Source organism: Ailuropoda melanoleuca, chromosome 19 (genome assembly GCF_002007445.2).
Source record: "Ailuropoda melanoleuca isolate Jingjing chromosome 19, ASM200744v2, whole genome shotgun sequence".
Taxonomy (NCBI): Eukaryota; Metazoa; Chordata; class Mammalia; order Carnivora; family Ursidae; genus Ailuropoda; species Ailuropoda melanoleuca.
The window spans coordinates 22221718-22249158 of record NC_048236.1 but is presented as its reverse complement, the minus strand read 5'-3'; the positions used below and the strand labels follow the sequence as shown (position 1 = coordinate 22249158).

General features: G+C 34.5%; 1 protein-coding gene across 1 annotated transcript in view; it reads left to right on the top strand.

Moving 5' to 3' along the window:
* LMBRD1 (LMBR1 domain containing 1) overlaps positions 1–27441 on the top strand; it is a 117278-nt gene that overhangs the window by 78134 nt on the left and 11703 nt on the right. Inside the window, exons 10-14 of the mRNA XM_034647929.1 lie at positions 10616–10680; positions 11030–11132; positions 11684–11788; positions 13087–13236; positions 15372–15450. Of these exons, the coding sequence (XP_034503820.1) occupies positions 10616–10680; positions 11030–11132; positions 11684–11788; positions 13087–13236; positions 15372–15450 (502 nt within the window). The remainder of the gene's footprint in view (positions 1–10615; positions 10681–11029; positions 11133–11683; positions 11789–13086; positions 13237–15371; positions 15451–27441) is intronic.

The following is a 27441-nucleotide window of genomic DNA, read 5'->3' as shown; positions in this document are numbered from 1 at the left end:
ATTTTCCTCATAAAGCAAGATATTAACTATATGCTGTTTAAAGGAGCCACCTAAAACAGATTGACAAAGGCTAAAAATGTGTGTTGAAATATATGCTAGGCATATGGAAATAATAAGAAAACATATAGTGATCTTGATGTTAGATAAAGTAGAATTTCAAGCCTAAAAACATTAAATCCAACAAAGGATACTTTTTGTGATAGTCAGAATCCCTTCCTCCTCCCCCAGTGATTTCCATTCCCTAATTCATGGAACCATTAGTATGTTACATGAAGTGGCAAAATGGACTGTGCGGATGCAATTATGGTTACAGACTTTAAGGAGGTAATCCTGGATTATCTGGGTGGGTCCAGTCTAATAGCATGAGCCCTTAAAATCATAGAACTTTTTTGGCCTGAGTCAGAGAGATGTAGTATAAAGGGTAAGTGAGAGATAGTAAAAATGGGAGAAAGACTTGACTTGCCATCAGTGATTTGAAGATGGAGGGGGCAGTGTAAAAAGGAATGCAAGCAGCTTAAGGAACTGAGAGGTTCTCAGTTAATAGCAAAGACTATAAAGACCTTAGCCCTGTCACCTCAAGGAACTGAATTCTGTGAACAATCTGAAAGAGCATGAAGTGATTCTTCCCTAGAGCCTCTTGAAGGGAATACAGCTCTGTTGACAACTTGGTATTGTGTGACCTTAAGCAGAGAACCAGCAGAACTGTGCCACGCCCAGACTTCCGACCTACAGCATAAGAAGTAGATGTTTTAAGCCACTAAATTTGTAGTAGTTCGTCAGTGTAGGAATAGAACGCTAATATACTTGTTAATATGAAAATTCACAAGTTACAAGGAAGATAAAAATAAGTATGTACCAAAGAACATGGTAACAAACTTTATGAAGCAAGAAGTAGGAGAGATTCAAGGAGACATAGATTGAAATATGTTAACAGCATGAGAATAACATAACACTCAGTGTAAGACATTTGAGGTGCACAAAACTGAGTAAGATTATAGAAGACCTAAATAGGATCAGTAAGGTGTATTGTAACTTTTAAACTTTACATCCCAATAATAGTGACTACACCTTCTCTCCCAGTGCACATGGAACATTCACTAAATTGATCATATATTATGTCATGAAGAAACTGTCAATGAATTCTACAGAGCAGATGTATTACAAACAACTCTTCCCTGATTGCAGTGCAGCACTAAAACTAGAAATTGTAACAAAATCAATAAGCTAAGGCACTTTTCGCTTGGAAATTAACCTTATATTTAGCAACTCTTGGGTGAAAGGAAAGGAGAAAAACGAATTGCAGAATTTCTAAAAATTAATGATGGGAACATCATATTAGAATCTATGGGGTACGTTTAAAACAGTGATCAGGAAATTCAAAGCCATAAACACATTTATTAATAAAAATAAAAGGATAAAAATATACACACTAAATTCCAAACACAAAAGGCTAGCAAAGGAGCAAAATAAACCAAAAGAAAACACAAGGAGAAAAACATAAAAGCAGAAAATAATCAGAAGAAAAACAGATCAATTACTATAATTTCTATGTGTACGTTTTAATGAATAAACACTAACTTCATTGAAAGAAAACAGGGCTGATTGCAGAAATGGTTGATGCTGAGACTGGTGCTAGGAAAGTATATAAGCCCACACCTGCTTATGTCAGAAGGAGAGGATGTGCTGAGGAGTAGCTGGGGTATGATAAAAGGAACCAGCTTAAAGGGACTCCCACTTCCTAACTCTGGGACCATTTAAGTATCAAAATATATGAATATATTGATATAAATAGGTAAATGGAGAAAGGAAAGCTCTTCCCTACAGTGGAATTCTAATAAGTGTAGAATGAATATCAGAAAATCAGTGCTTGGCAAACAACACATACTGTTTCTTGCAAGAGACATAAATGAATACTAAAATTAGAAGGTGAGAGTTTGGTGAGAACAGGATATTTGCATAATCTCAGAGTATTTCCCTACAAGACTTCTAATTACAAAGAGGACAGTAGTAATTTTACAGTGGAGAAACATGACCAGAACCACCTTAACCATCTGATCCAAATTAAGTTCATCAGTAATGGGGCAATAGGTGTGATTGTGCCTCTGTCATTTTTGCCAAAAGTACATGAGCTGAATTAAGTGTGAGGAAATAAGCAACCCACATTGAAGGACAATGCAAATAACTGCCCTCAACTCCTCAAAATCTAAAGGTCATTAATTTAAAGTGACTTGGGAACTGTTTCAAATTAAAGGACACTAAACAGACAAAAGCAACGTATAATGCTGAATTTCATTTTGGACCAGGAAAAAAACAAAACTTTTTTTCTATAAAGGACTTTAGTGGAACAATTGAAATTTGAATAAGGTCTATAGATTAGATAATAGCATTCTGTCAACATTAATTTCTTGATTTTAACAATTGAAATGTGATAATGTGAAAGAGTTTGCTTTTAGAGAATAGGTATTAAAGTATATTTCTGCAACTCATTCTCAAAAATAATAGTTCAGCCAGATAGATGGAGAATGGTAAAGCAAGGTAAATGTTAAGATTTGTAGAATCTAGTTGGAAGGTATACTGAAATTCTTTGTGCGATTTTTGCAGTTTTCTCATATATCTGAAATTACGTCAAAACAAAGCATTAAGGTTTTAGCTTTTACTAGATCTCCCCCAATTTTTGGCATTATCCTTACCACTTCCATTTTTAATGTCAATTTTTATGAAAGTCTCTTCCATCAGAATAGTATTAAACTGAAGAAATTGCTTCTACTATAAGGAAAATTGTAACCATGACCAAGTATCATAAGCTGGTACTACACTGACAAATCACCATGAGAATCTTTGCAATGATAATAATTTTTTTGCAATATTTTGCAAATATTTTCTCTGCAATATAATAATTTATAGCCAGAGCTGAATATTACTGATCTTCGAACTATTTAAAAAAACTTTTGTAGAACATTTGCAACATGTAAAACTTAATTCTCTTCATAGAACTATAACTTACAACGTCCTATCAGGATTTGCTAATGAAAATCATGTGTTCTTACCTTCTACCTATGAGGAAAGTCTTGAAGACTAATTGATTTGCTATCTAGAGTTAGGGGCCTGAGAACCATGGCCATTCGCTATGTTATAATGGACATATGATGTCAGAGGCCTCTGGAGGGAAGAAAGTTCAGTTTGGGTTAAAATTTAAATCCAGTTCTCCATTCCAAAATTCTCTTTTCAAACTCTTAACCTGGGTTGACTTGGTATCTTTTTATTGTAGTCATCTAACATTCTAAATGACTTTTTAAAGGCACAGCTTCTCAATTTTAACGTAAGAAGTACTTAGGAATCTTGTTAAAATACAGATACTGATCCAGTCCACCTGAGGTAAGCCCCGAAAGTATGTATTTCCAACAAGCTCCCAGGTGGTACTGACGCTACTGGTCCATGGCCACTCTTCGATTAACAAGATTCTAAGCAATTTTGAAGAGGGAATCCTGTTTCCTAATCTCATTGTTATTAAAGAGTTAGAAAACTAGAAAAAAGTTTCCCTTGCTCACATCCTTCAATATGCCTCAAAAACACAATTTTTTTTCAGCATTCTCGACAACAGCTATTGCTTTTGGCAAAAAAGGAAGCAATACATGGTATTTTATTTAAGGTAACGTTAATAGTAAAATACAATAGAAATTACTTTTATTTTACATTTATAACTTTTGTTTGAGTCTCTAGGTGTGGCAACTTTCTACTGTTTTTGGTTATATTCCTGGATACACAAAAGTTATTTTATGGATAGGGGAAATTCACCTATGAAATTTATAAGAGGTGTGTCTTAAAAAAAAAAAGCTCACCCTATATTATTTCTTTCTATAGTGCTTGGAAGTTTTGTTTCACATTGTCAGACAATATTAAATTCTAGGATAAGAGATTCATTTTAAGCTAATAAGCGTCTTAAAACATGAAATGATTTTCAGAGAATGATAAAAAGTTTATTTTTGCTAAAATGATAGCTTATTCATACTGCTTTCAATTTAGATCGGACTTTCCCAGTCTCAGCACCTTTGACGTTTGGGGCCCAGTGATGCTTTGTTGGGGAGGACTAGTACTCTCCAGTGCATATTGTAGGATGTTCAGCAGCATTCCTTTAGCAGCATTCTTACCCACTTGATGTAATATTCTCCACCCCTCCCATCCCCCCAAATCATGACAGACTCTCAGTAAACATTGTCAAATGTCCTTTGAAGGGGGGTTTATCCAGTTCAGAACCACTGATTTAAATGAAAAGAACACAGCATTTTAAACTTAATGTAAAAGGGAAAGGGAAGAGATTTTGGGGAATGGTATGCTATTAATGAGTAGAGGAACTTAAATTTTCTTTGTAGGTAATGGAGAATTTTCTAGACAGTTGATTCATCATTGGTTTAGGTAACATCACATATGAAGTTAGTAGCATTAACAGTATTTTTACTCTGACAAAAGTAATGTCTGTCTTGGTATTCTTCAGAGATTATAACATTTTACCTTTTTATTGTGGTTTAATGAAAGTAACATGATTTTTATCTGATTAATACACAGGAAAAATTTGGTTTCTGTTCTGTATATTTATTTTTCTAAAACAGCATTTTTTAGAAGGTCAGTTTTTCCCAACTTGATCTATAAATTTAATACAATTCCGATAAAAATCCCAGCAAGGTATTTTGTGGATATGGACAAATGGATTCTGAAACATATATGGGGGGATAAAAGGCCCAGAATAGTATTCTTTGAGGCACAAGCATTTTTATTTTTGATGAAGTCTGATTTATTCTTCTTTTGTTACATGTGCTTTAGGTGTAGGAAACCATAACCTGATCCCGAGTTATGGAGATTTACACTTATGTTTTCTACTAAGAATTTTATAGTTTTAGTTCTTACATGTAGGTCCTTGGTCCATTTTGAATTAAATTTTGTATATGGTGTGAGGTAGGATATCTAACTTCATCTTTTCTTTTTCTTTTTTTTTTTTTTTAAAGATTTTATTCATTTATTTGACAGAGATAGAGACAGCCAGCGAGAGAGGGAACACAAGCAGGGGGAGTGGGAGAGGAAGAAGCAGGCTCATAGCAGAGGAGCCTGATGTGGGGCTCGATCCCAGAACGCCGGGATCATGCCCTGAGCCGAAGGCAGACGCTTAACTGCTGTGCCACCCAGGCGCCCCTAACTTCATCTTTTCTATGTGGATATCCATTTATCCCAGCACCATTTGTTGAACCGACTATCCTTTCTCCTACTGAATTTTCTTGGCACCTTTGTCAAAAATAAGTTGAACATAGATGTACAGTTTTATTTCTGGAATCTCAGTTTCATTCCATTGGTCTATATGTCTGTCCAGTGCCACACAGTCTTAATTACTGTAACTTTGTAGTAAGTTTTGAAATTGTGAAGCATGAGCCCTCTAACTTTGCTGTTCATTTTCAGGGTTATTTTGGCTCTTCTGGGTCCCTTGCATTTGCATATAAATTTTAGGATCAGCTTGCCAGTTCCTGCAAAGAAGCCAGTTGGCATTTTAATGGAAATTGCATTGAAAATATAGATCAGTTTAGGGAATATTACCATCTTGGAAATACCAAGTCTCATCCACGAACATGAGATGTCTTTCCATTTATACAAATCTTCAATTTCTTTATACAATGTTTTGTAGTTTTCAGTGTACAAGTCTTATACCTCCTGGGTTAAATTTACTAAATATTTTGTTATTGATGCTATTATAAATGGAATTGTTTTTGTAATTTCATTTCAGACTGTACACTGCTAGCATGTAGAATACAACTGATTTTTGTATGTTGATCTTGTATCCTGTGATCTTGTTGAATTCATCTATTTGTTCTGTTTTATTGCAATATTCTTAGGATTTTCTATCTACAAGATAATGTCATCTGCAGATATATAGAGATATATCTATAGATATAGAAGTGGCAAGAGTGAAAATCCTGGGGCACCTGGGTGGCTCAGTCAGTTAAGCAGTTAGGTCAGGATCCCAGGGTCCTGGGATTGAGCTCCGAGTTGGGCTCCCTGTTCAGTGGGGAGCCTGCTCCTCCCTCTCCTCCCCACTTGTGCTCTCTGTCTGTCTCTCTCTCAAATAAGTAAATAAAATCTTTAAAAAAAAAAATCCTTGCTTTTTCCTTGATTTTAATGGGAAAGCTTTTAGCCTGTCACCATTCAAATAAACAATTAGCTATATGAGTTTTGTAGGTGCCTTTAACAGGTTGAGGATTATCCCATGTATTTCTAATTTGTTTCTGTGTGTGTGTGTGTGTAAGTGTGTGTTTTAATGAAAGTGTGTTGCATTTGGTCAAATGCTTTTTCTGTGTCTATTGAGATCATGCAGTTTTCAACTTTTATTCTGTTAAAACATTGTATTATATTGATTGATTTCTTTATGTTGAACTAACCTTGCGTTCCTTGGATAAATTACACTTGGTCATGTACATAATTCTTTTTACATGTTGCTAGATTTTGTTTGCTAATATTTTCTTCAGGGTTCTAGTAGTCATAGGAACATTAGTCTATAGTTTTCATTTTTTGTGATGTATTTGGCTGGTTTTAGTATCAGAATAATACTGGTCTCCTAGATTGAGTTGGGAAGTCGTCCTTCCTTTTCTTTCTTCTTTTGGAAGTTTGTGAAAGATTAGTGTTAATTCTTAACCTTTAGTAAAACTCACCAGTGAAGTCATCTTGTTCTGGGCTGTTATTGTGGGAAGTTTTTGATAACTTATTCAATCCCTTTTCTTGTTATAGATCTCTTTAGATTTTCTTTTTTTAAAAAATTAGTTTCGGTAATTTGTGTCTTTCTAGGAATTTGTTCGTTTGTTCTAGGTTTATCTAAATTGTTTTCCCACTGTTTTCTGGCCTGCATGGTTTCTGATAGGAAATTAGCTGTTAATCTTGCTGAGACTCTGTTTTACCTGTGTCTCTTCCTTGTTGCTACTTTCAAGATCTCTGATTTGCCCTTCCCTCCATTTATGTATGTCTAGGTGTGGATGTCTTTGAATTTATTCCTCTTGGAGTTTGTTGAGTTTCTTGGATACATGGTTATTTTTCATTAAATTTAGTTTGTTTTTTGCCCATTATTTCTTATTCTTTCTGCCCTTTTACCCGCTTTTTTTCTGGGAATCCTATTGAACTTATATTATTATGTTTCATGGTGTCACATGTGCCTGAGGCTCTGTTCATTTTATTTCATTGTTTTTTCCTTTCTCTTCCTCAGACTTGATCATCTCAGTTGATTTATCTTCAAGTTTGCTGATTTTTTTTTTCTGTCCTGTTTAACCCTTCAGTGAAATGTTCATGGTCATTTCATCTCCAGAATTTCAATTCACTTCTTTTTCATAATTTCTCTTTATTTAGTGAGACATTGTTTTCATAATTTGTTTTAGTTCTTAGGTCATGGTTTTCTTTAGTTCTTTGAACACATTTAAAATACTGGATTTAAAGTATTTGTCTGATAAATCCAATGTCTGGGCTCCCTCAAAGATATCACCTGTTGATTTTTTTTCCCCTCTGTGTTGACCATGTTTTCTTGTTCTTTACATGTCTCTTAATTTTTTTCTTAAAACCTGGGAAATTTAAATGCTGTGATGTGGTAACTCTGGAGATCAGATTCCCCCCTCTCCCCAGGGTTTGCTATTTTATTCTTTGCTGTTTGTTTTGTGACTTTTGTGAACTAATTCTGTGAAATATATATTCTTTGTTGTATGTGGTCACTGAAGTCTCTGCTTGATTAGTTTGGTTAATGATTGAACCAGTCCTTGAACCTCAAACCAATAAGTCTCCTAATCTTTGCTGAAGGGCAGTGTGTGTTTTTTGAGATACTACTTCAATACTCAGGCAGGCACTTTGCAGCTTAGCCTTAGCCTTCACTTCCCACTTGTGCAGAGCCTCAAGGGTAATCAGAAGTGGGAGTTTACACCTTCTCAGATCTTTGTTGAGTATGCACACAGCTCTGGGCATGTATAGGGCCTTCTACATTCCCAGGAATGTGTGGAAACTTTTCAGAACCTCTATGGACATCTCATTTCCTAGGTTTCCATTTTAATCTTTTTGGTTAGTTTATTTTTTTGCCTGTTACAGACCAGTTCTTGTGGCCATAATGTTACTAGTTGCCTGTAATTTTTTGATAGACACTCCTGGAGAAAAGATTTTTGTATTGTGTGAGCTCCAGTTCTTGTCAAACAGACAGTCTTACAGGTGGTATCTTCCATGGGATCACCCAGCAATCAAATAATAACAACTCTCTGGAAATGAGACTTTGAAAGAGCTTCATCCCCTTTGTTTTCTCAGGTGGCTGCTGGCTTCTGGCTTGTACAGGCTATCTTTCAAGGTTACCATATACTAGAGAGAAGCGATTGGGACTACAAGTTAAAATGCCATTAATGCTCTGTATTCTTGCTGAGATTAAGTCATTTTTCTCAGATAAATGTCCTTGGATTGTTGCATGGGCTTTGGTAAATTCCTCTAGTGTTGAAAAAGTTGATTCTGACAATTTATGCCAGTTTCTTCATTGCTTTTATGGAGGAGAGGATTTTCAGAGGTTCTTATCCCTCTCTCTTTACTGATGTCACCTCTATAGCTTAATCTTTATTTCAAAATTGACATTATAGCAAAGAGTAGGATATTTAGGTCAGTTCAAGGTGGTCATCACTGACATGATTCTGGAAGTGCTAATTTAAGTTCTCATTTAATATATGTTGTTTCCTTGTTTTTTACAAAAGTTATATTTTTTACATTTATTCTGTATTCTATTAGGTAGCTGTGATTAACAGTTTAACTGTGGGTCATTCATCCCAACAGATTGGGAAAATAGTCCAGGATTTTTTTTTCCTTCCCCCCCGCCAAAATGGACATCAAGGAAAGGGAATTTTAACTTCTGCTATTTCTGTGTTATGTCTTTGTACTATTAATTGGCATTTGGCAGTTATACGCCCTCATGCTACAAGCTATTTCTTATTAGCAGTCTATCAGGAAATCATATGTTTCAGTTGAAGATCCTCAGTGTAATTATATTGTCTTCTGGTTTACCTAAGTATCAAAAAAGGTGTTCAAATCTAGTAGAAAAAGATTGTATAAGCTCTTTTATACCTTCTACTAATGAACTTAGTTACTATAGAGTCACTTCAGACTTCTTTAGCAATGAGACATTTTTTTTTAAGATTTATTTATTTCTTTTAGAGAGAGTGAGAATGTGACCGCAAGTGGGAGGGGGCTCGTGATGTGGGGCTTGAGCCCATGACCTGGAGATCATGACTAAGCCAGAGTCAAGAGTCAGCTGCTCAATGGACTGAGCCACCCAGGCACACCAGATACCTTTTTTAAATAAATGAGTTCTTATGTGAAGTTCTAGTATGTAAAATGGGTATAAGCGGTATTTTCTATTTCAAGTAATGACCATATCCTTTTTGGTCCTCTTTTGCCAATTTTCTTTCCCAGTGGTTTCAGAGACAGTCTTTCAGAACTGAAAATTTCCTAGAACACAGCCTAAAATTTATTCCAAAATTCGTCTTTGTATGTGGGGTAGGATGATATGTTACTATTTTACTTCTTTTATCTTGGCAGAATTATAAAGTCAGCAATTATGTGGAATAAGATGAAAAACACCCTCACATTCATGATATTATCCATTTATTCCTATCAATTCCAGTCAAAGAGAAGCCAAAAACACTTAACTGTGCTTAATCAGAATCTTCTTTTTTTTGTTCTGACTTTGTGGACTCTTCAGCCTACTTGTTGCTAGAACTTAAGATGTCAGGGAAAAAAGTGCCTAGGTTATTACTAATGTAGATTTCAGCCCTTTTTTTATTCCTTAGAGACCCAGTTCTAAAAATGTTTTGCTTGTTTTCTACTATTTCTAATATAAAGTTCATATGGTAGAAGGAATTGTATTCTACCAATTACAATGCTTAATACATTTCTTCCCAGAAATATCGTTAAACATGACAGTTTCTTCAGTGCTGTTAATGACTCTATTTCAGGAGTAGTAGCAGTTATACAGACTTTTCTGGTATGATATACACACACTTAAAACATATACATACATATACACACACATACACAAAACATGTAGACAGAAACTGTAAATTGTATGTATATATGTGCATGTGTATATATATGTGTGTATATATACGTGTGTGTGTGTGTGTGTGTGTGTGTGTGTGTGTGTAAATTCTATGGGAAATGTTCCAAGTTCCCTTTTTTGGTAACAGGTTTATATAACCTGATGAGTTTCACGATTTTGGTTTTTTGGGTATGTATGTAAGTCTTAATGTACTTTTCAGTCATGTTTGAAGTTTACATTTCATTGTAACTGAATATAAACCTTTTATATGACCTAGCAGAGTCTCATTTGTTTACTTACTAATGAAGACTTTTAAGTGCTTTGTCTCTTTTGTGTATGTGTTTTCAGTCAAACAGTCTCATAATGAAAAATTTAGATGACAAATGTCTAGGATTATATACTAAATTAAAATATATCTTGAATCATTTTATTTAAATCATCATCATATCTTGCAACTCATATTGAGCATAACGGTTTTGTGCTTTTAATATCAACTTCTAGAACTGTATTTTAATGAATTTTTTTTTTTACTTTTAGATTATTTGGGGAATATTTTTCATCTTAGTTGCATTGCTGTTTATAATTTCTCTCTTCCTGTCAAAGTAAGTATAGTACACATATTTTCTAAAGCATACATCCTGTGGTGTTACTCATTTTCCATACATGATTCCATTAGTGTAGCCTATTCATCTTTAGCTATTTAACTTGACGTGTTCTACAGCATTAACTCAAAGAATGACTAAAAAGGTGCAACTAATAGACGGTATTTCTTTGTTCCATTTCAGTTGAACGGTATCTGTAACATATTTAAGTGATGTTTAATTTGTTATCTGTGGTTTTCTTTGACTCTGTTGAATCTGCATGCTTACTTATGATATTTTTTCTAAGTTAATTGAAACTATGCTAGTATAATATATAAATTTGCTCTTTATATTTTTATTTTTGTTTTAGTTTGGATAAAGCCCTTCATTCAGCTGGAATAGATTCTGGTTTTATAATTTTTGGAGCTAACCTGAGTAATCCACTGAATATGCTTTTGCCTGTACTACAAACAGTGAGTAAAAAAAAATAATAATAATAAAATCATTTTATTCTGCAGCAAACATTCTTACACTCTGTCAAATTATTATGTTAACAAACTATTAATACTTAGCAATATATGCTTATGCCCTCTGCTGTTTTGACTCTTCATTTACGTGTAACTTCCACATTGATACATTACTTTAAAGATTATTATACTGATATATTGCTGAACTCTTATTCATAATTTTATTGGGGAACATTATAGTACCTAAGATGAACTTTTCTGATCAATTCCTACTTTTAATTTTTAATGAAGTCTTTTATTCCATATACAAATGTAATTTTAGTTTAATTTGTTACAGGATTTTTCTTAGGATAATGGTATAAGCAATTTGGTAACAGTTTAGTAATTGTTTTTTTTGGAGGATTCTTTTTTTTTTGTATTATCATAGTAGCCTGATCAAAATCAGGGTTGATATTTTAAACATTTGTCAAATATGAATAATGAAGTTTTAGTTAATTTCATACGACTTCTAGAACCCCTACTGTTTGTGTATTAAATTAAGTTTTATTTTTTTTCAGGTGTTTCCTCTTGATTATATTCTTATAACAATTATTATTATGTACTTTATTTTTACTTCAATGGCGGGAATTCGAAATATTGGCATATGGTTCTTTTGGGTTAGAGTAAGTATATATTATTTTGATTTTTTTCATAATTTTGTACATAATTTCTATTACTTCAAGTTAACTTATATTTATAATATAAAAGTTGTAAATATCTTGATATTAAAAGGAAATACTAGCCTTTTAACTTCACATTAACATAAAGGTGATTTTTGCCTAAGTGGTGGTGTTTAAAAGGGCAGGTTTGCCCCCTGTGTACATTGGGCTATGTCTGGAGATATTTTCAGTTGTTAAAACTAGTGGGTGCTTGACTTATTTCACATAGCATAATCCCCTCCAGTTCCATCCATGTCGATGTAGATGGTGGGTATTCATCCTTTCTGATGGCTGAGTAATATTCCATTGTATATATGAACCACATCTTTATCCATTCATCTGTTGAAGGGCATCTCAGCTCCTTCCATGGTAACAACAACAACAAAAAAACCCAAAAAACTAGTGGGTGCTACTGGTGTCTAGTGGGTAGAGACCAGGGATTCTACTAAACATTCTGGATTGCACAGGGCAGCCTCCCATAACAAAGAATTATCCAGCCTAAAATGTCAATAGTGCCAAGGTTGAGAAACCCTGGTCTAGAAGTTACATTATTTTGCTTAGTGTTTGGCTGCATGGAAACACATTGAAGTACAAATGAATACACTGTAGCTCAAAAGATGCCTTCCTACTGGAAGTTAAAATTGCTATATGGTTGGAGAAGGGTTATTTTCTTCTCACACTCATTTTGAGATAAATTAAGATTTTCAAGGGGTGCCTGGGTGGCTCACTCGGTTAAGTATCTGCCTTCAGCTCAGGTCATGATCTCGATGTCCTGGGATGTCCTCGCCTTGGGTTCCCTGCTCAGCAGGGAGTCTGCTTCTCCCTCTCCCTCTGCTCCTCCCCCTCCCTCTGCTCCTCCCCCCTGCTCATGCTCACTCTCTCTCACTCTCTCTCTCTCTCTTTCAACTAAATAAATAAATCTAAAAAAAATTTTTTTTTTTCAAAATGAAGATGATTCAAGTAGAGATTACTTCCACCTGTGAGTAAAAGAAAACCCAGTTAAATAGTGGTTTGAACTAATAAAAGATTTCTTGCTGTGAAAAATTTAAAAAATCTAGCGTGCTTTGTAGTGTGAAAATGTCAAGTCCACAATCTCTGTAATCCTCTTGGCTTCTCCCTCATGATTGTAATATGGCTGCTGCAGCTCCATTTATCCTGTTCATGTTCCATTAAAAAAAATTTTATTATCAATAAAGCAGCACTTAGTGCCTTACAGATAAAGCATATTGCTGAAATATTGTTACTGTCTTTTTTCTTTCCAGCTGTATAAAATTAGAAGAGGTAGAACCAGACCCCAGGCACTCTTATTTCTTTGCATGATACTTCTGCTTATTGTCCTTCACACTAGCTACATGATTTATAGTCTTGCTCCCCAATATGTTATGTATGGAAGCCAAAATTACTTAATAGAGGTAAGTACAAAATTTTAAACTTCATTATTTTGATATTTTAAAGAGAGTGGTATTTAAAACCAAGTTTTAATTTGTGAAGGTTGGTATAGGATAATAGCTCATCAGATCAAGCTTAATATCGCTAAAACAGGTTTTTCACTTCATTTTTGAGCATATTTATGTTTGTTTCATACAAGTTTTTTTTTTTTAATAACACACTGAATTTTATTATTATAGTTCCTTAAATGGATCCCATGGTGCTAAGCTGCTGAACTTTATCTCAGCACTTTATTAAAACTCATAGTATTTTCTCTAATATAATATTTTAAGTAGTTTTATTAATATGGGTCCCCCAAAAGTTTTGATAAGCAAAGTGTGTCTGGTCATCAGTACTGTGAATCCCACAGGAGATTCTTTAAAAACATTTTATTTGTAGAGTTACAAAGGAAAGCAGTGACCTACCAGGGAAACCCCATACGGCTATCAGTGGGTTTTGCAGCAGAAACTTCGCAGGCCAGAAGGGAGCAGCATGATAAATTAAAAGTGCTAAAAGGAAAAAAATCTACAGCCAAGAATACTCTATCCAGCAGGGCTTTCATTTAGAATAGGAGAGATAGAGTTTCCCAGAAAAACAAAAGTTAGAAGCAAAACCAGCCATGTCCCTGTCACACACTATGCCATCCGCCTGTGGGTCCCAAATCCACAGTGCAGCCGCCCTCTTGCCCCAGTCAGCATGCAGGGCCTGCCACTTGCTCAATGCCAGGTCAACAGGCCTTCACCTCAGATTGACAGGGACTCACACTGACACTCTTCCCCTCAAATTCCATCCCCTGTGCTCAAGTTTGTGCACAAAAGAGGGCATAATTGTTAGCAGCAGAATGAAGCAACCCAAACAGTGACACTAATTCCGTGGAATATATAATGGATAAAAGGATTGTGTGAGGCTGAGAACATCTCCAACCAGCACATCAAAGAACAATACATACAGCCTGATTCTGGTCAGTAAAAGAAACAAACCCAGGAAAAATAAAATGAGATAAAATGAGAGAGGGAGACAAACCAAAAGAGACTCTTAAACATAGGAAACAAGCAGAGGGTTGCTAGAGGGGAGGTGGGTGGGAGATGGGGTATCTGGGTGATGGGCATTAAGGAGGGCACATGATATAATGAGCACTGGGTGTTATATGCAACTGATGAATCACTGAACTCTACCTCCGAAACTAATAGTACACTGTATGTTAATTAATTGAATTTAAATTAAAAAAAGGAACCCACCCCCCCCAAATTTATTTGTGGGTATCTGAGCTTTCTTTCAATATGATGGGTATTACCTGTTATACTCTTTCTTTATGTTGATCTTTCAGAAGCCAGCTGTGGCTCCTGGTTGTAACTGGACAGCTAGTTTGGTTGTTTTAACAGTTTAAAATATTTTGACCGTATCTGGTTCAACCTTTGTGTAGTTTGTTTCTTTTTCCTAAAATACCTCTTGCTCTACTTAATAATGCAAATCAAATTTGTGTTTCTGGTTCTAGTTCAAGCCTTACTTTAAAGGAGTCTTTGATTACTAATCTGGTCTGCCCAGATCACTCCTTTTTTTATACTCTAGTACCATACATAATATTATCAATGGTTGAAAAATTAATTCATCGACAGACACTAAGTAATAATGTAGGTGGAACAAATATAAGGCACAGACTATAATAGAAGTACATAAGTAACCTGAGTTTGGGAAACACAGTATTAGAATCCTGTTTTCTGCTTCCTGTATCTTTTTATTCTCTTCTTGCCTTATCGTGTCCACCTGGTTCACTAGGTCATGCTTATTAAACTTTTTTCTATGAATAAATGAAGTGAGATTATGCATTTGCATGGACAAAAGATATTCTTGTTTCACAGTGGGAGAATAAGTAGGCTTTTTCTCTGGGAAGAAGCTCTTTGTTCAGTCCAGGACCTAAAGATTGTTGCAAAAAAGCCCTAAGTTAAAATTTACCATAAATCTTTTTCTTCTGATTTTAATTTTGTATAAAATTTACCTTTTAGAATATTAGCTAGATATAGTTTTCTAGAAAACAGAGTATAAAATTCATAATGTGATTACTTTTTGGTCCAAATGTTTATTAATATATTTACATTTTAACCATATTTTTGTCTTTTAGAGCAATGTAACTTATGATGACCATAAAAACAGTTCAGCCTTCCCTGTGCCAAAGAGATGTGATGCCGATGCCCCTGAAGGTAAGACAGTTCTTATCAACTGCCTTAGAATTTATAACTCTATGAGGAAAGAGTTGGCTTGCATTTTGCTATGTTAATCATTAGATGCATCTCTTTTAATATGTGGTGATAAAGGAACTTTTAGCAGGAAGAAATTGCTAAGTCTTTTCAATAGAATTTCTTGGTGATATATTGATTTCCATTAGGGAAAGGACCATTATAATTAGTTACTTATCAAGTAACAAAAGGTAGTTCTTATTTATTACATTTACTAATATAATAAGAAATCACTCTTAAATGCCTTTCTTTTTCCTTGAAAAACTCAAGATAGTTTTGGTGGAATCTGTAATTCTTAGGGCCAACACCGAAAGTACCAATGACTTAGAACTTTTCATTCATACACGTCTAGTTATTTTACTTAATAATAATAATGTTAACGATAATAGCAGTTCACTTTTAAGAACATATAATTATGTGTTCCAGGCACTATGCTAAGTATTTTATGTGTATTCTGAGAAAAACTCTGTGATCCTCTGCTTTTAACCTCTTTTTTTAGAGAATTTTTTTTCTTCTTTCTGTTCATTAAGGTGATTTTTTTCTTTTGAATATTATTCGGTCCTGATTAAGGATTCCAGATTCATTCTATCAGAATTTGCAATTTGTTTCCTTCTTTTTTTTTTTTTAACGATTTTATTTGACAGAGAGCACAAGCAGGGGGAGCTGCAGAGGGAGCTGCAGAGGGAGCTGCAGAGGGAGAGGTAGAAGCAGCAGGCTCCCCACTGAGCAGGGAGCTGCTCCGTCCCAGGACGCTGGGACCCTGACCTGAGCCAAAGGCAGACTTTTAACCAACTGCGCCACCCAGGCACCCCTGCAATTTTTTTCCTACTCTTATCTTTAAAATGCTTTTATATCAGGGTTAAGAAATATGTCAGATATACTAAATTTCTTCATAAATCACTCCTGAGTACCATTATAAAAAGATAAATTCTGAGTTTTTTAGTAGGGTCAACTACAGACTGTGATGGAGTAATAGGAAGAATAAGCATAGAATACAGGGATAGCCCTGTATGGGAGACATAGCCAGAAGGAGCTATTACAGTAATCCAGGAGAGGTGGTGGAAGCCTGAATTAGACAGTGGTCATGAGCACATGAAATGAAGAAAGAAATTCAGGGGTGAATTAAGAGAATTTCTGATTGTTTGGATCCAAAGCAATTTTGTGGAAGACAAAAAATTCTAGAACAGCCCTCCAGTTACTGAATAGATTGGTAAATTTTGGTATCACCAAACTGAGATAAAAATACTTATAAGATTAGAGAGAATTGTAAGAAATGATTAGTTGACCTGAGATATCTCCAGGACATTCAGGTGAGGTTTCATAGGCAGTTGAATATATATGTAAGGAACTGAGAGGGAAGAGTGAGAGGAGCACAGAGACTGGACCTCAGAAAAAATGTGATCTAAGGGCAAGCGGATAAAGAAGGTACAGTATTGACTGAAAAAAAAGTGAGAAAAATGTTGAAGAGAAATCTAATTGCGTTGAATATAAACGAATACAAATCAGTGACTGAGTTTATATTAGTCTTCATTGAAATTCTTCATAGGGTTGAGAGTGATTAGGCAGAAACTAAAGAAGGCATGCAGGGTCAAGGACATTTTTGTTTTGCCTTTTTTTTTTTTTTTAATTAGGAGAGACTTCAGCGATGATGGGATGGAACTAGTGGAACAGGAGAAGCTGAAAAATATCAGAAAGGCTGAATGATGGGACAATATCCAGTTCTAGAGGAGATGGTATTAAGAATATCCAAGACACGATGCTTTAGATAGAACGAAAGGTACCTCCTTTTCTAGGTTGTAAGGAAAGAAGCAAGGATATGGACTCATATACTAATTTCTTAGTGACAGTGGACAGGAAGTTGTCATTTGTATCTCATTGTCTCAGTTTGCTTTGAAGTGTAAGTTCAGGTCATCTGCTGAGAACTGAGTAGGCCATCGGGGCACATAATTGAGGAAAGTGGCAAAAGTTTTTGATAGGCCATGAAAGTGAATAAAGAGGGTTCTCACTGAAGATAAATCAGTGAGAGATAAATGTGTCGGGACAGAGATGAAATTATCAATTTGTGTTTTTGTTGAATAGATCTGTACAACCAGTGCGATTATTCTCCATCGGTGCTTAGTTGTCTGGGGAGGGTAGGTTGAAGGTTTGAAGTAGGATGCTAAGCAAAGGACAGGCTAAGAGTGACAATAAAGTGACCAACCACAGAGTCTGGGATGCTTAAAGAAATAAGGGGAGAGACCAAAACTGGGAGAAAAGAACAAAATAGAGAAGAGATAGGAAAACAAACCCAGTGGGATACCTCTCGTTGCCCAAAGAAGTGATAGTAAAACTTTCTAGTACACATAAATATGACTTGACTTTCCAGGTCTACTTTTATAATGACTTAAGTAGTCCCAATTTTTTTTCTTTGAAATGTACACACCCATCACATCACAAAAAGGGTGGATAGTTGAAATGGGTTGCCATTTTTAGCTAAGCGAAAATAGAATGAAAAATTACTGCTGAGTTAATTTGTAATTTTTTTTGAGCTAAAAAGGCATTGATCCTGAAGATCTAAAATAGATTCTGTTTTAAAATTCTTATGTCACTATTGAAACTTAGCAGAAAAATAAAAATAAAAACACATTAAGATTTCAAAATTAATGTTGCAGTGGTAAAGGGAATTTAAAATGCACTTGTATTGCTGAACTGAGTGAATTTGTGTATTATAGCTCAGTAAGCTTTAGTCAGATGATATACTTGACCATAATTTTTTATGAATCCTATTGAGTATTTTTCTTTTTCAGTCTAACCTAATTTACGTTAGTTAAAATGACTCTATCTGAACTGTTGAATATTTTTCTTAAACATTCAGTTGACTTATCCTTTGAAATGTTACTTTGCAGTACAAAACACCCTTTAGGTTTATGGATTTGATTAATTTTTCTCAACCTTTTCTTTTGGTCTATAGCTCATCCTTAAATGTTAACTTCGTACAGTTCACAGTTAAAATGTTCATGGTAGAAATATCATTGGATCTGGGGTAGCAGGGTAGATTTTTTAAAATAAAAATAATGGTGGAGAAAGATAAAGAGCAGATTAGGACATGAGATTTGACAACATGGGGTGGGGGTGGTGTGGAATATATGGTGACAGGCTGGTATGACTGTATCCATTTGAACACGAACTTGGAAATCTCAACATACAGAGAAAAAAAAAACACTTTAATTTGTGACATTTTGGTGGGCACATTTGACTAGAGTAGATGGTGCTACAATATAAATATGCCATAAGGCACTTGATGGCAATTTTGTTATGTGTCTGTTGCAAGTATCAGAATCTTGAAGAGTGAGTTTTAGATTTAGAAACAAAAATTATGTTATGCTTAAAATTATTTCTGAGAAAAGATAATCTCCCTGGAAAGATATTAAAGCAACAATTTCTAAAAATACATATATGGATCTCTTATCAGTCAGTACATTTTAGAGACTTTTTTCTTAAATAATACTGTGTTCATCTATGGGGTAGTCTTGCATTTATTAAACATATAGAAAATTTTACTGACACCCTAGTTTTAAGTGCTTATAGTGTCTAAGATTTAAAAGAGAGTCATACATTTAAAATAGTTTAGATTTTCGTGTTTAAAATAATCTCCTACAGAATAGAATGGGTTAGCAGATTTATGAGGAATACCTATCATGCTGTGTTTATAAAGTTCTCCTAAAATGACAATATTACATAATTTATCTTGGCAGGTGTTGTATAGTTTATATGTTTAAAGTGAGTTAACTCGGCAAGTTAGAAATCAAGTTTAAAATTTTATATGCCATTATGGCAAAAGGATCTTTACATTCCTAGTTTTATATTCTTTAATTGCTACTTAATCTAACAAACGTTAATACAAAGTTTATGTGTTAATGTGAATAAAATAGTTAAACACAGAATTATTACAAGTAACATAAACATACATAAATATTCGATTCAAAATAGGAAGGTGAAAGTTCATTGTTCCTTAATGGACAAACACAATAGGTATTGAGAGTACTGGGGTAGATTTTGGAAAAGTGTCAAAGAAACACATACACCTATTATATGTATCTCTCTTATATGTATTATATGTATCTCTGCCATTGAATAACACACAGCCTAATGGACTTGGATATGAAAATAAATAATTGTAATAGAAGGAAAAAGTAAGTGGCAAGCTAGAAAAAAATGACAGACAAAATGCTATGGGAAGGCAAAAGGGGATAATGATTTATTCTGCCCAGGGGGCAGTATAACATTTCAGCTGGGCCCAAAAAGCATAGATTAAATAAATCTAAATGAGCAACAACAACAACAACAAACTGGAGGATATTCCAAGCTGAGAATGTACCTGCATTAATAAGGCATAAAGACATAAATATATTTGGCATGTTAAAGTAACAATAAATTATGGCAGGGGCATTGAATAATTGGGGAATGCAGTGAGGGATGAAGGAAGATAATATGTTTCCAAATGAGTGTTTTTAAAAATTGATGAACCCCAAGTCTTATTTGTGTTGTTCTGTTTAATTCTTTTATCTTTTCTTGACATAAACTTGTGTTGTCTTACTTGGAACTGGAAATGAAGTGATCTGTATAAGGCAAACTTGATTTTTGTGGGTTATTCTGATTAAGTATATTTGTTAATATATGTAGCCAGTTTTAAATAATCAAATGATCTACATAGGTTTAGGTTTTAGCTTTAGGATATAATTTTACTAGGACAAATGGTTAAGATGACTCAAGTGATGCTAAAATAGAAGTTGATGTGTTAAACTAAACCACATGAATTACAAAAAACTGAGCAGACTTAAAAAGCTAAAGCAGGTTTATAATTATATACACTAAATACAAAGGGAAAGTGAGAATTATTTGGAATCACTAAAGATAATGTGTTGGAAAAAAAGTTAATAAAGTAAAATGTGTATAATAATATAATAAATACAAAGGGAAAGTGAGAATTATTTGGAACCACTAAAGATAATGTGTTGGAAAAAAAAGTTAATAAAGTAAAATGTGTATAATACCTTTCTTGAGAAAGTAGTTAAACACTACTACTAAATTCTGGAGTAATAAACAAGCCCATCATCAAGAAATGACTCAAAATACATTCTCTATAAATAAAACTTGTTTACTTGTCTGTTTTGCCAGCAAATAAGCAGGTTGACCTGTTTTCTCAGAACCTCAAGTACCTATCCTTCTAAAAACATTTTATCTTACATACTGTGTCAGGGATAGAGAATCTTTTTTCTCCTCATTTTCTGTGTGAGAATTATAGAAATGGAAATAAAGGCCACAAAGAGATACATACATTGTAAACAGTTTTAAAATATAAATTAGAATGTTAAAGCAAAAAAAAAAAACTTTATAGAGGACATCTAACTTATGTAATCCTCTTTATTGCAGATACAGAAACTCAGGCCCTAAGAAATGAGAATTAATAGCTGTACACATGATATGAGACTTGGGATGATAATGCAAGTGTCTGGATTCCCAAGATCTTTTTTTTAAATTCAGTTAATTAAGATATAATGCATTATTGATTTCAGGGATACAGGTCTGTGATTCATCAGTCTCTTATAATACCCAGTGCTCATTATAACACATACCCTCCCAATGTCCATCACCCAGTTGCTCCATCCCTCCACTCCCCTCCCCTCCAGCAACCCTCAGTTTGTTTCCTGTGATTAAGAGTCTCTTATGGTTTGTCTCCCTCTCTGGTTTCATCTTGTTTCATCTTGTTTCATCTTTTCCTCTCTTCCCCTATGGTCCTCTGCCTTGTTTCTTAAATTCCACATATCAGTGAGATCATCTGATAATTGTCTTTCTCTGATTGACTTATTTCACTCAGCATAATACCCTTTAGTTCCATCCATGTCATTGCAAATGGCAAGATTTCATTTTTTTCTGATGGCTGTGTCATACTCCATTTATACATATACCACATCTTCTTTATCCACTCATCTCCCAGTATCTTTTTGTAGATACATTCTGTGTCTTGTGTTTTGTTTGTGTTGTTTGTCCTTTTAAATTTTAAAAATAAAACCGTTACTGCTTTTTTAATGTAATGGAGATAGTCATTTGAAGCCACGAGGGAATCTAAGAGCAACCAGTGAAGAACTGAGAAGGGACAATCAGTGAGTTAGGTGGAAAATTAGGCAAGGGAGGAGTGATGAACCATTTCAAGTGCTGGCATTTGCCAAATTAAAAAAAAGGAGAGAGAGAGAGAAACTATTTAAACAGATGATGGCAGTAGGAAGAGGACGACTGTTGGAATAAGGAAAACTCTCTGAGCATGAGATCTGTAATTGTTTCAAAGATCAGGCAGAAAGGAGGGTTTTTTGTTTTGTTTTGTTTGTTTGTTTTCTAGGTAAAGAGAAGTAAATAAGGCTAGAAAGATGGTGCTAGGGAGTAGGATGATCAGAGACTGATTTTTCCTGAGGTTAGCCAAGAGGTGTGTTGTTCAGGAGCGGGTGTAGGCTAGGGTAGGCCAGATTTCAGGAGTCTGGGGAAGAAGAGGAATTTAAATTTTGGGCAAGTCAAATTAATAAGCCTTTTGTTCTGATTGATCCGTGTGGACAAACAGCTCAGGTAATCTTTTTTGAAGCAGAGACTGGGAATTTAGAGGGCCTGTGTCTGGCTTGTCAAAGATAAACATGCAGGGGGCCATCCATGAGTCTTAACCAAGTCATATGGGAAGGGGAGTTCTTTGCAGTAAATGCACAAAGAGTAGGGAGATTTATTTAACCATGTTTCCAGAATCACAGGGCTCTGGTTGAGTTCAGCATTGTCAGGATAAATCAGGTAAGACAAGGACTAAGAAATGACTCTTGGTGGGGTAAATTGGGTGACTGACAAGAACAGTTCTGATGGGATGGTGCAGGCAGAAACCTGATCGGAGCAGGTTAAAGACGGAATGGGGACTTGAGTAGCTAAAAGTCTGAAATAATTGTCATGACAAAAACACCAAGAAAAGAAACGACAGCTGAGTAAAATACCAAATTTCTTATAAGTATCAAAGTGCTGATAAGGTCTTAAGACAAACATCTCAGTTGTTCTCAGTCATCATTAGACCAGCAGCATCTGGGAACTTGGGTACTTGTTAGATATGTAAATTATTAGGCTCCACCTTAGGCCTTCTAAATCAGAAACTCTAGGGATGGAACCTAGCAGTCTGTTTTAATAATTGCTCCAGGAGGGGTGTCTGGGTGACTCAGTTGGTTAAGTGTCCAACTATTTTTTTTTTAAAGATTTTATTTATTTATTTGACAGAGACAGAGACAGCCAGTGAGAGAGGGAACACAAGCAGGGGGAGTGGGAGAGGAAGAAGCAGGCTCATAGCAGAGGAGCCTGATGTGGGGCTCGATCCCACAATGCCGGGATCACGCCCTGAGCCGAAGGCAGACACTTAACCGCTGTGCCACCCAGGCGCCCCAAGTGTCCAACTCTTGGTTTCAGCTCAGGTCATGATCTGAAGGGTTGTGGGATGGAACTCTGGGTCGGGCTTCATGCTTAGAGGGGAACTGCTTGAGAGTCTTTCCCTCAACCCCTTCCCCTGCTCACTTCCTCTCTCTTTAAAATAAATAAATAAGTAAATCTTAAAAAAAAAAAAAATCCCTCCAGGTGATTCTGGTGCTGCATTGGTCTGAGTGAAGGGAAAAAACCCAGAACAAAGTAATAAGTAGAGTACTAAGCTGCTTTGTTCTGAGGGCACTTACAAATCCAGTGATTTAAGCTCTAGTTTTCATAGCCTTTTGAGGCAAAAGGAACAGAAAATAATACAGCAGTCCTATCCAGTGAAAATATAATGTGAATCACATAAGTGATTTAAACTTTTTTAGCACAGCCACATTAAAAGAGAAACTGATGACTTTGATTTTATTAAATGGCATTGTTTTTAACCCAGTATATCCAAAATATTGTTTCAACTAGTAACTAACACAGTGTTTTACTGAAATACTTTATATCCTTTTTCATACTAAGTCTTCAAAACCTGGTATATATTTTTCACTTAAATAACACCATAATTCAAACCCCAAATTTTCATCATCTAAGTGAAACAATTTATTGAAGTAAAATACAGTTCTACCAAAGCAAAAAAGTTCTGTTTAATGAAAAATATTTTACACTGCTTCAGTTTTTAATTTATATTTGAATTAATTAAAATTCAAAATTAACTTAGAAATTTAGTTCCTTAGTCCCAGTAGTCATATGTGGATTATTTAATAGCCACATGTTACTAGTAGCTATTATTAGGACACGCAGGTGTAGAGCACACATGAGTGGTGGCATCTCATGAAAGATACATGTGCCCTTTTGTAAAGCTGAGCACCCCTGTCTCCCAAGAATTATATCACCATATGAGGGTGAACAAGTAACAAAGTAATATTACTTCCAGAAAACTGAAGGCAAAGTTGGCCTTAGTGTCAAGAACAGGAAGGTAAGAATCACATCCGTGAGAAATTGTAACCACAGAACTACCAGCTCTTTGCAGATTTGCAGTCCAAATACAAGTCACCAGAGTGAATTTCATTATCATCTCAGACTGGCAGACTAGGCACATGGCACAAGTAAATATAAATGCTCACCAGAGGGATGCACCTTAATTCTAGGCCTCAAGGAATTCCTGCAAAGGAGCACAAATGAAGGCATTGGAGCCAAATATTTAAGCACACAAGGAAACAAAGCAACATGAAAGAAAGCTAGAAGAACTAGCAGGCAGCAAGAAGAGACTCACTAAGACCAGATATTGAAATTATCAACACAAATTCTAGAACAGCAAACTATGATAAAAGGAATAAAACCAGATCAAAATATTGGCAGGAAACAACAAACAGAATGAATGAAAGAAACTGTGACAGATTTGTAATGGACCCAAATACACTATTTAGAAATGAACATACGGTAATGGGAATTAAACCCACTTCAGGGAACTATAGTTTAAAACCACAATGAGTTCTCCATACATTGTTTATTAGTTGTAAGAGGAAATGTAGTAGCTGTCATAGCTATACATCAGAGAAACTGGGCAATATCTGCAGCTGGGGAACAAAATTACCATCATCAAGGGGTAGTGCATGACATGCCTTAAGATATGACACCCTGAGAAGAATGGAGAGCATGACTCAAACCATGAGGAAATATCAGACAAAGCCAAATTGACAATTGACAAGTATGGTATAAAGTGACTAGCTTGTATGGTTTAAAAATGTCAATGTCATAAAAGACAAAGAGGTTGAGGAATTGTAACTGATTAGACATGTTAGCCAAAAGTAATATATGATCCTGGATTGGATAGAGGATAAAAATTCTAGAAAGAATAAACTGGGATAAATGGCAGAGTTGGAATATGAACTGTAAAGTTTTAAAAATATAGTATCAGTGTTAAAATTCTTGAATAACTATACTCTGGTTATATAAGAGAATATCCTGCTTAAAAAATGCTGTAATATTAAGAGGTTAAGTCACAATATATTGTTCAGAAATGTAAGTGCATATATATTGAGAGAATGATAAAAGGCAGGGAAAAACTACATGAAACCTGCTGTACACCACCAAATGACAACTATTTTAAAAACATAGTCCCAAGTCTAGGCCAAGCTATGAAACTATTAAAAATACCCATTTCTAACTACCATTTAGGGGGTATTATACATTATACTATTCATATAATTATACATTATATACTGTTAAAAATTTACACTTAAATGTTATTTTTCTTAAATTCCATAAATTTAAGTTTATATCCAGTAGTTCAACATGATGTATTTGTCCTACAAAATGACAGAACACATTTTGAACATGAAAGTTAGTGAATTCCCAAGCAATTTAGAATAGAAGGTATAACTTTTTATGAAAGTGAATTAATCTTTCTTGTTTATTTTTAATTTTGAATCTGCTACAAAATAATTCATCTCTCATATTTTCCTGTCACTTCTGATATAAATTTCTAGCATCAGATAAACCTTGATTTAATTATAGACCTATTCAATCATGTAAAATGAGTTATTCTTTGGCTAGGTTTACAGAATGTATTCTTATTGAGGCTCTATGCAAAAGGACAGTTTAAATCCACAAAGAACATATTAAAAACTCTCCAGAAATTAAACCTCTTCTCTAAAGGCACATAGTACTTTAAAACTTACTGAAGAATTTTTTCAGATTTTTAATCCAATTTAAGTGCAAAGATGTGTTCTATATTTGGTAATATAATCCAACTTCTTTAAACAATTTAAGATTTTTCTGTAAATTTATCAACTATTTTTAATGATAGAGCAGTTTTTACATTTTCTTATGTGAAGCTTTTGCTTTGAAAGCTATGATCTGAAACAGGTGAATTTTCTAAGTGGTCTCTTATGAGAGTGTCAGCAACCTAGCCTTCTTCTTTCTGAAAACTTGGCAAATTTACTCTGTTAACTCTAGCATATTGTCCATTCCAGAGTATCATATTTTAGCAATACATGAATAGACTATCTAAAGTCTAAACCATTCCCACATGCTTATCAATAAATTTTAAAACCTTTTAAATCCCATAACATTTAGGGAACTGACACCAACATAATATGCTAACGTTCAACAATTTTGGACACAGAAATATTTCCCTGTCCCTGTGTTAAATAATACTGAGAACAAAAAGAGTTTGTCTGCTTGCCTCAGGAAATGCTCCTGACTATGAAATTACTAAAATAGCTTCATTGCTCAGTAAGACTTACTTCAAGACTTCTCATTTCGTTGTATCCACCAATTCAAAACTTACATCGTAAACTTAGCCCAGTTCTACCCAATTTCTCACCTTTCAAGACCTTGATTTAAGCAGTCCAGCCCATTCCAATCCCTTAAACTTTATTAATATCTTGTTTTTCTCTTTCTTGTTTTCCCTCACTATAGTTAGTCTAATGAACTGAGGCTTTGCTAGTTGACAGTAAACCTAATCTTGCTGAGAGATATAAGGAGGATTAATAATTTAATCAGTAGATTCAGAATCTTAAAGCTGTGTTCTTATTTTCTGCCTGCTAGTTATCTATATGGAAATGCATGTCCTGCCAACCCCTCAAACTCCAAGACTAAGACTGAACTCCTTTCCTTCCTTCTTCCTCTTATTTTTCCCACCTGTCACCTTCATGTCATGGGGTGGGAGGAGTTGTCCTATTCCTTTTCTGTGCTCACAATTTACTCAGATGGAAATCTCGAAATCATATGCACTTTTTTTTTACTCTCCCAGTAGCTAACCAGTTTCCATGTCTCACTGATAGAAATAGCAAACAAAAAGAAACAACTGGGTTATTATCCATCAGTGAGAATACTTGAAATAACATTGCATACAATGTAATGATATAGCTTTATGTTTCAATATAGAAAAATATATACTGTATGATGGTATGATGGTAGGTGGAACAGTGTATCTATTACCTCATTTTTTATGCTGTTGCACATAAACACATCTAGAAGTCTGGCTGTTATCTCAGGGAAATAAAATTTGGAGTAAAAACAAGAAGTGAATATTTACTCTTTTTTAATAAATAGATTTTATTCTATAATTAAAGAAAAAACATTGTGTTAAGCCTTTTTAAGGATGAAAATATGACAGATAAAATAGTGGCATGCATCTACTGAGTAGATATTGGTTTTAGAGAAGACTTTTTTCCTCCCATTTTGTTGAAATGTGGTAATAGACTGGGTAGTTCCTGAGACTTTGAAAAATTTAATTCTTGAATTCTTGATACCAACCTTTTCCCCAGAATATTGAATGTTCTTTTCTACTTGAGCTTCTGAGGTTCCAGGACATTTTATTTAGAGGTCTAGGTTACTAAGCAATACTGTTCAGAGCACTTTACATGATCACTAACAATGGATTCAGGTAGTTTTCTTTACCCACCCATACTTTGACCTGTAAGCAAAAAAAAAAAAAAAAAAAAAAAAAAAAAAAAAAAAACAAAAAAAAAACAAGAA